This window comes from Mytilus edulis, chromosome 6, assembly GCF_963676685.1.
Source record: "Mytilus edulis chromosome 6, xbMytEdul2.2, whole genome shotgun sequence".
Lineage (NCBI taxonomy): Eukaryota > Metazoa > Mollusca > Bivalvia > Mytilida > Mytilidae > Mytilus > Mytilus edulis.
Genome location: NC_092349.1, coordinates 71374543 through 71383895, shown reverse-complemented (window position 1 = coordinate 71383895; position 9353 = coordinate 71374543). Strand labels below are relative to the sequence as shown.

Sequence of the window (9353 nt, the reverse complement as noted above, 5' to 3'; positions counted from 1 at the left end):
ATGTATTGCCTTATTTTTTTATCGTTCTATATACACATGAAACGTTATGCAAACACTCATCAATCTCAATTATATTTTAGACATTTATATGATCATATACCAGATCGCTTTGAAGTGTTTATCAATTAAAACTTATCAACAATAAATTATTAATGTCTTTCGAATTAGATTAGCTTATGACAGATAGTCGGTAAAGCGGGAAGACTAAAAACGTACGTTATTGAATGTTTTGTATATATATATATATATATATATTTAAAAAAAAAAGCAATAAACAGTGGAGGATCCAGAAATTATCATAAGTGGGGACCCACTGACTGCCTAAGAGGGTGCCCGCTCCAGTCATGCTTTAGTGATTCCCTATATAATCAATCAAATTTTTACTACTAAAGGGAGGGGGCGGGGCCCCTGAAAGACCCTGTAAATCCGCCTCTGCTAAATATGTTTATCTTATCAACTTTTAAAATATTTGATTTACAACTTCAAAACTTTAAGCTTTTCGTGCATATTCATTTACTCTTCATCTTATTTACAATTTATCAAAACACTTGTAACAACTTCCGCACAGTATTTAACTTATTTTTAAGTACGCGTAATGTACATGTTAATATCAGCAAATTGATTATTTCTTCGAAAAAAAATGCAGAAATTGTCACACTGATATGTTGTTGAATAGCGATTATTTGTAAATTCAAGGAAATTGTAATTGAGATATTATACAATAATTGATAATTTTAGAAATACGATATATATTTACTGATCTTAGAAATTTAATGTACGTTCGACGTCTGTAAGAGGCTCTCGAAATCTGTGAGATGATTGTGTCGTGTCGTTATCTCTAGTTAGTACAAATAAAGGACTGATAAAACGAAATAGGAGACTTAAAAATGTCGATAGTATATAGTGTTGATATCTGAAGGTACGTAAAGATAAAAGTGTATTTATAAATGTAAATGTGTTGGTGTCTAAAAGGAAGGATGAATGTGTGGATTGTTTTATCATTCAATATGCAAACCAGTGAGTCAATTCTAAATATATATTAAATTCCTATTTCGCTATTTTTAAAACAAATACGAATAGATCGACATGTTAAATTGTCCTCCATCAAAAAAGTCAACGTTTTATATTAACCAAGTTTTATAGTTGTATTTATATTGCCCCTCGGCCATATTTGAAATAAATTGTTTTGTACTTTACAACTGAATAAAACAATGGTATCCCTTTATACATGTACAACTTTTACACCACGACAACATAACAAATTTGAATGGCGGAGGTGAGATAGGAAATGATAGTTCGAACTTAAATGGTAGAAATGGAACTAAGTGATACATATTAAGTACTTATAAAGTTTAAAATTGAATACGAGGTATGTCAAAGTTTTAATATAACATATGTATTTTATACACAACTTTGGTGTTTGGTGTTCTGAGGGGGAAATTCGTTACAAGTCACTCCCCACAATCAAACAAACGAACAAATAGGTAATTTCCGGTTAATTTTCCAATCATTTGCCAATTGACCTTTTAATCCAATCTGGACGCTTTTATCAGTAAACATCAATAATGTCAAATCAATCAGAATTGCTTAAGTTTTATCGTGAATTTGATTAACATAGTTTTACATTTGTTTCGTATATCCATGTTAATTTACTACGTGTTTTTCGTAAATAAAGTGTTCTCAATCTCATTTTCTGTTAGCATAGCATTATTATTTGGAGGGTTGTCTTTTAAATATAGCACACCAATTCCTTCTTTTTTGAGATGCGTGACATTACATTAAAAATGGACCACTATATAAGCAATCAGAGAAGGGGGGGCTATTGATTTTTGTTTCTTCTCGCACAAATTACGAACAATCAGTTTATTTAGTTTGTCCATTATTTGCAAACACATAAACCTCCAACCCCCACCCCCCCCCCCCCACCCCATCCCTTACACACACACACACACATACACACCACCACCACCACACACACATGAAGTTAAATGATCGGCTCTTTACAAACAGTATAATTTTTTATAGGAAAATTGTTGACAAATGAACCATACAAGACGTATACGTTCCTTAGTTACCATGCATTTTCAGGCTACATTTTTCTAAAAAAATGCTTTCCTAAAAAAATCACTCTTCATGGATATACAGCATGTATCCTTTCATTTTCGCACACCAATGCATAGTTGGAATATTTGGGAGTAACGAATTAAACATACAAGGCAAAAACATTTCCAATAACAATTGGTTTTATTGTTTTTTGTTTAATCTATCGAGCATAGGGATAAGTATATATGCTATTCTGGCAGCGATAGCTCTTGTAAGTGGCTTTATATTAAGAAAGTTTTAATACTTTCTGAAGTTTATGTTTGCCATATGCGACTACCAAAAAAAAACTTTTAGTTTTTTATCACGTGTTTTCATATAAAATAGTTGTGATATTGGACAACTCTAGTTATTGTATGGACAGATTGTAAGGTGTAAATGTACGGTAGGCAGGTTTTACCTGACCTTGACCTCATGTTTACTTTATTTGGTGTATTGAACGATTATCACGTGAACATGTTCTTCTGATCGGATTAATATGATCATGATTTCATGTTCACAGTTCATTGATTAAATGTTTAACTTATGTGACACCTGTAGTACCCTTTTGATCTAGAAGACTTGACCCCAAATTCAATCTCTGATCAGTGATTAAGCAGGTGAGATATTTTAGCGTTTGCTCTCTTGATTTGTTAGTTTAAGTTCTATCTTCCTTTCATTCTTGTTTTAACTTTGTGAAAGTGAAATCATCTATATTTCCCTGTCACGTATGCTTTTACTTTTTGTCGAGCCTTCGACTTTTGTCGAAAAAGCGAGACATAGCGATCCTACATTCGCGACGACAAATATATATTCCCTCTGTGGTTAAAGTTTTTGAAATTTCAATAACTTCTTTAATAGTATCCAGAAGTAAATTTTGTAAATAAGAAAATCCTTGTTTTTCCGTATTTGACTTTTCTCCCAGGAAACATAACATTCACGCTGAGATTAAAGTTTTTAAAATTTTGATAACTTTCTTAAATTAATCATTGATTTGTACCAAACGTGGATAGAATCTTATTTATGATCAAAAGCTAGTATTTAGAAGGACATTTTGTTAAAACTTTGTACCTGTTTATCCATATTTTACTTATAAATGGACTTAGTTTTTCTTCCAGTTAACATTACATATACAGTCTGCAGTTAAAGTTTTTATAACATTTAAAAGATTCATAAACTATCCTGGATTTTTACCAAACTTGGACAGAAGCTTCTTACAATCAAAATATAGTATCGAGAGGAATATTTTTTTTTCTTCTAATTATTTTTTAGCATGCGATTAACAGCAAAAGTAGCCGAACCCTTACACACTTTTTAATGAATACGACCCGTTCCAAGTTTCCTCTAATAATGCCGAAAATAGTATTAGCATTTATTGTGTATTGTACCAGATGCATATTTATCCGCTTTCCGTTTCAAATAATATTTTAATCCCATGTACACGACTCGGGACACATATTGATTATTCCGCAATAAACTACAGAATTATTGATTCCACTGTTGACATTGACATGTTGTTCAAGTGAAATATTATTCATCACAAAGGTACGGTTATTTTTAAATGATTCCGTTACCTATTTAGAAATGCTGATATTCGAACCAGGATGTGAAATCTTTTGTCAGATTTTTTTTCCGGACATTAAATTATTTTGCAGATTTGTACTTTTGATAAATACATTACACAGACAAAAGTCTATTTCAGTATGGTACTGTACTTTATGACTGATAAATATATTTGATAGAGAATATATTAAGGGGAAAACCCATGTTCGTGGAGGGAAAAAAATCCCAGTGAATCGCTAACAAGCGACCTATTTGTATCTTGACCGCGTTGACCACAATCAACCAGAGTGGCACCTTCTCATTCTATGTGGCACTGTCATTTGGTTTATAAATGGTTGTGAATTCACAGGAATACCTTATTGTATAGTATACTGGTAAGACCAATATTTTAAAGATTTGTTTAATTAATGGTGACCAGGGGATGTCCGATGATATTTCAATTGTCAATTATGGAAAGGAATTTTCGTCGAATAAAAATGTAGTACACTACAATTGATTGGGGATGGCTCTGTAAAAAAAGACTATGTTTAAGCTCTAGAGCTGTACACTTCACTTGGTTATTTGTGAAATTGTGTGCTGGTGTGCTGTCTCAATGGCGTATTCTACATCTCCATTCATCAAAAAATAACATCTGGGTTAAGTTATTTTTTTCATTTATACTTTTTTTTTAGCTCACCTGGCCCAAAGGGCCAAGTGAGCTTTTCTCATCACTTGCCCGTCGTCCGTCGTCCATCGTCGTCGTCGTCCGTCGTTAGCTTTTACAAAAATCTTCTCCTCTGAAACTACTGGGCCAAATTAAACCAAACTTGGCCACAATCATCATTGGGGTATCTAGTTTAAAAAATGTGTCCGGTGACCCCGCCAACCAACCAAGATGGCCGCCATGGCTAAAAATAGAACATAGGGGTAAAATGCAGTTTTTGGCTTATAACTCAAAAACCAAAGCATTAAGAGAAAATCTGACAGGGTAAAATTGTTAATTAGGTCAAGATCTATCTGCCCTGAAATTTTCAGATGAATCGGACAACCCGTTGTTGGGTTGCTGTCCCTACATTGGTAATTTTAAGGAAATTTTACTGTTTTTGGTTGTTAACTTATCTTGAATATTATTATAGATAGAGATAAACTGTGAACAGCAATAATGTTCAGCAAAGTAAGATTTACAAATAAGTCAACATGACCGAAATGGTCAGTTTACCCCTTTAGGAGTTATTGCCCTTTATAGTCCATTTTTAACCATTTTACGTAAATCTTAGTAATCTTTTACAAAAATCTTATCCTCTGAAACTACTGGGCTTAATTAATCCACACTTGGCCACAATCATCTTTGGGGTATCTAGTTTTAAAAAGGTGTCCGGTGACCCTGCCATCCAACCAAGATGGCCGCTACGGCTAAAAATAAAACATAGGGGTAAAATGCAGTTTTTGGCTTATAACTCAAAAACCAAAGCATTTAGAGCAATCCTGACAGTAGTAAAATTGTTTATTAGGTCAAGATCTATCTTCCCTGTAATTTTCAGATGAATCGGACAACCCGTTGTTGGGTTGCTGCCCCTGAATTAGTAATTTTATGGAAATTTTGATGTTTTTGGTTATTATCTTGAATATTATTATTGATAGAGATAAACTGTAAACAGCAATAATGTTCAGCAGAGTAAGATTTACAAATAAGTCAACATGACCGAAATGGTCAATTGACCCCCTAAGGAGTTATTGTCCTTTATAGTCAATTTTTAACAATTTTCATAAAATTTGTAAATTTTTACTAACATTTTCCACTGAAACTACTGGGCCAAGTTCATTATGAATAGAGATAATTGTAAATTGCAAGAATGTTCAGTAAAGTAAGATGTAAAAACACATCACCATCACCAAAATACAATTTTGTCATGAATCCATCTGCTTCCTTTCTTAAACTCATATATACTTAGGTGAGCGACACAGGCTCTTTAGAGCCTCTAGTTTGTTTTATTTCAACATGATTTTCGACTTGATCAAAGCTAAAGATAACCTATCTGGCTTTTAGACTTCAGCACTTAACTTTGATGGTCATTCAAATTAGAGAACCTAAGTATTTTCGTACAACAACCCATTTCTAACTTTATGTAATAAAAAACACAAATGTTTTAAGGGACCTCGGTGGATATTTGGTCAAGGGTGTTTTTTTCATTGATTCCTAGCATGGGTGTGTGTTAGACCTTCATCCGTAGCGAGGAACTCGATCAGCTTAATTGACAACGATTGCCATTTGTTCAGTCGAAGCTATGTTGTTCTTCCTGAGTACCCAAGCTTCCTTCGCCGATATCAAAGATATTGATACCAAAGGTGGATTTAGCGGGCAGGCCGTGCCCCCTCCCCCTTGTGCTAAAAATAAAAATAATAAGGTTGATTATATAGGGAATCACTCAAGTATGACTGGAGCGGGCCTACTCTTCGGCAGTATGTGGGTCCCTCTTTTAATGATTTCTGGACCGGTCACTGAATACAGCCAAACTAGCTGAAAAGAGCGTCATGCACCCAACAGCCAAACAAAGGAATTGGACGTTTCAAGATCTTATAAGAAACTATACTTCCTGATAAAGTGCAAGTCAAGGTACTGACTGATTCATCACGTAGAATATCACAAGGTTGATTTCTAAACGAAATATTGTGTTGCTCTACAAAATGACACTTTAAAATCAGTTTTTCAATCACTTACAACCTGAAAAGATTCTCTTTTTCTAATTCACGTCACTCAGTACTATGTACATTTACTTGACTTACACAGAACACTTTATCAATCTTTGATACCTGTATCAGGCTACCTGCCGTTCCCACAGACATTGATATTAGAATGTTAGCATTGAAATTAAAAGTATGGACAAAGAGGACAATGTACGCGAGACAGTTATATATTACATAATTTCTTTAATCTTTGAACTTTTTGCACAAAATAATCCTTGAAAGACATTTTTGTATATCCTGAATGTATGTGGCTCTTTTTATCAAAGGATGACAAACTCTAGTGTTATTTTTTTATTTTAAAAGGGAAATATTTGTCCGACTGATTATCCGGGAACTTTCAGTACGACTCGTTGTGATTTATGTTATCCCCGAACAATTAAAAGCTTCATTAAACATGTTAAAGTCAGGATAAAAATAGAAAAATCGATGTTAAAGTGCAATTTGTATTTACAAAGGCGACATTACTATGAGAGGCCATACAATTCCAAAGAAGATTCATTTATTTTGGTTTGTATGCTCCAACTACGATAGTAGAGAGGCATTATGTTTTCTGGTCTGTGTGTCCGTTCGTCCGTCTGTAAAGTGTTTGGTCAATGTAGTTTTTGATGAAGTTGGAGTCCAATCAATTTGAAACTTAGTACACATGTTTCCTATGATATGATCTTTGACCCCAATTTCACGGTCCACTGAACATAGAAAATAATAGTGCGAGTTAGGCATCCGTGTACTATGGACACATTCTTGTTTTAGTATAGTTTCCACCAAAGATCTCGAGGAATTACTTGTTCGGATAAATGTTTAATTCTTTTAAATATTCTGGGAATGAATCAACCATATTGATCCATATTGAACAATGATTTATGATTTAAAGTAAGGCCTTCCTTCATGTATCATCTTCTTGATATTTTAGTCCACCATTATTCTCTATTCATTATTCATATATTCTTTTTGGTTGATGTTTTTGTGAGGGTTCGTGTTTTTCGTCCTTGTTTGTGTGTTTTGTAGACTGTACGTACGTTGTAAGTCTTATCGTCAGTTCTCGCTTAATGTTTTTTTTCACGTTTTGTCTTTCTTTGACTTCATAGTTTCATTTTCTATTTAGTATGCTACCCCCTTTTATTAACAAGATATGCTATCTTTAGACTTGAACTAATGCTACTGAATTTCTTTCTTTTCCAGATGAGTCAAATTTATCCTGATGGACCAAGACATACCACATTCCCATAAGCAGAGTTGCTGGACGAACTTCCGGAAGTTATTTATAGTTCTACTTTTGTCGTGTTGTTTCTTTTTATTTTTCTGGAATATAAACATCCCGTACACAGTTAGTATGACTGGTGGCGATATATTCGTAAATAATGTATCTATGAACAATATTACCGGATTAGTGTTCTTAAAAAAGATATATAATAAACTCGTACTAACTACACCGTCGCCACACATAAATCCTCATGACTTTGGATATATCATTTTAGAAAAAGATACATGTAAAACAAACAATAAGTCTGTGTTTCTAGCCGTAATAGCTTGTGTTGCTCCGTCAAATTTTAGACAACGAATGACAATTCGGGAAACTTGGGGATCTGTTGCAAAGACGAACAGAGAAATAGCATTAGTATTTATGCTTGGAAAGACATCAGATTCAAGTATACAACAGGAAATACTAAATGAAAGCAATTTTTATCATGACATTATTCAAGAGGATTTTGTAGATTCTTATAGAAATTTGTCATATAAATCCGTCGCCATGTTGAAATGGTCATATACACATTGCCCGTCTGCTAAATATGTGCTAAAAGCTGATGACGATATGTTTGTTAATTTAGAATATTTATTAAACGTTTTAAAACACAAACGTTTAAAAGATACTGTGATAGGGATGCAAATAACAGGCGCAAGACCAATTCAGGAGAAGAGTTCAAAATGGTACACACCGAAAGAATTATTCAACGGAACTGTGTATCCGCCATATTGTAGTGGAACTACATATGTGATATCAGGTGATTCAGTTGAAAAGTTGTACAATGCGAGTTTAGATACGCCTTATTTTTGGTTAGAGGATATTTTTATCACTGGAATATGTAGAACAAAGGCAAATGTTAAAATAAGTAACGACTATGGTTTTACTTATGATAAACCAACAGCTTCGGGGTGCGTTTTTAAAAGTCGAATAACTGGACATCGATATAAAGAGAATGAAATAAGAAAAATATGGAAAGAATTAAAGGATAGTTCAATATCATGTACTCCTAGTCATGTCAATACTAAAGCTGCATTGACAAAGAGTTAAAAAAAAGACCTGTTATATTTACTTTATAATAACTTTTATTTACAATGATAACGAAGGGACCGATAACGAAGCAATATGTCAGATTTTTAGGCGTCAGCCACTTATATAGGAAGAAATTTTAAATCCTTAAGATATATATTTATACATTTTTATATTTGCCAAATATTTCTTTTTTTTTTGTTACTCATACATATACTTAGTTTTTCTTTTGCACAAATGGCTGATTATTTTATCTTTTCGCTTATAAATAAAGTTCATCATTTTATTTGTAATGTCTCCTAATTGTATACCCTACCTGTAAAAAGAACGTTTTTGTTTTTACAAATATGACAACTTCAGGAATGTACTAGTCAACACATGTTCACAAGCTATTTTTAAGTTAAACGACAACATATCGTATAATTACATAATTGAATAAGTTGCACAAAAGCTAAATTAAAGCTTTCTCTACGATCTATAACATTAAAAAATAATAAAGGAGCCAGCTGTTACACTCGTTTCAATCTATTGTCAATTCATTATTGGGGACTTAGTATATTATAAATGTTAAATGTTACAAATTATTGATATTTATGAGACTTTTATAGATTATCAAACAGAGTCATGTGATGCTAAATAAAGAGGTGATTTAATGAGTAAAAATATCCATCCAAACTTTTATTCGCTCTTCTTTATATGCTGAATAAAAAAAATATAT

General features: G+C 32.9%; 1 protein-coding gene across 6 annotated transcripts; it reads left to right on the top strand.

The window, feature by feature from the left end:
- The first annotated feature begins 561 nt into the window (after nt 1-561).
- LOC139528320 (beta-1,3-galactosyltransferase 1-like) lies at nt 562-9353 on the top strand. Of its 6 annotated transcripts, none has more exons than XM_071324250.1 (2): nt 562-919; nt 7546-9353. In XM_071324250.1, exon 2 carries the CDS (start codon nt 7565-7567, stop codon nt 8654-8656), a length of 1092 nt encoding a protein of 363 aa, XP_071180351.1. In that variant the 5' UTR covers nt 562-919; nt 7546-7564; the 3' UTR covers nt 8657-9353. The 6 variants fall into 6 exon arrangements, with proteins under 6 accessions (XP_071180351.1, XP_071180352.1, XP_071180353.1 ...); XM_071324251.1 differs by having other exon boundaries at nt 570-1017; XM_071324252.1 differs by having other exon boundaries at nt 585-1369.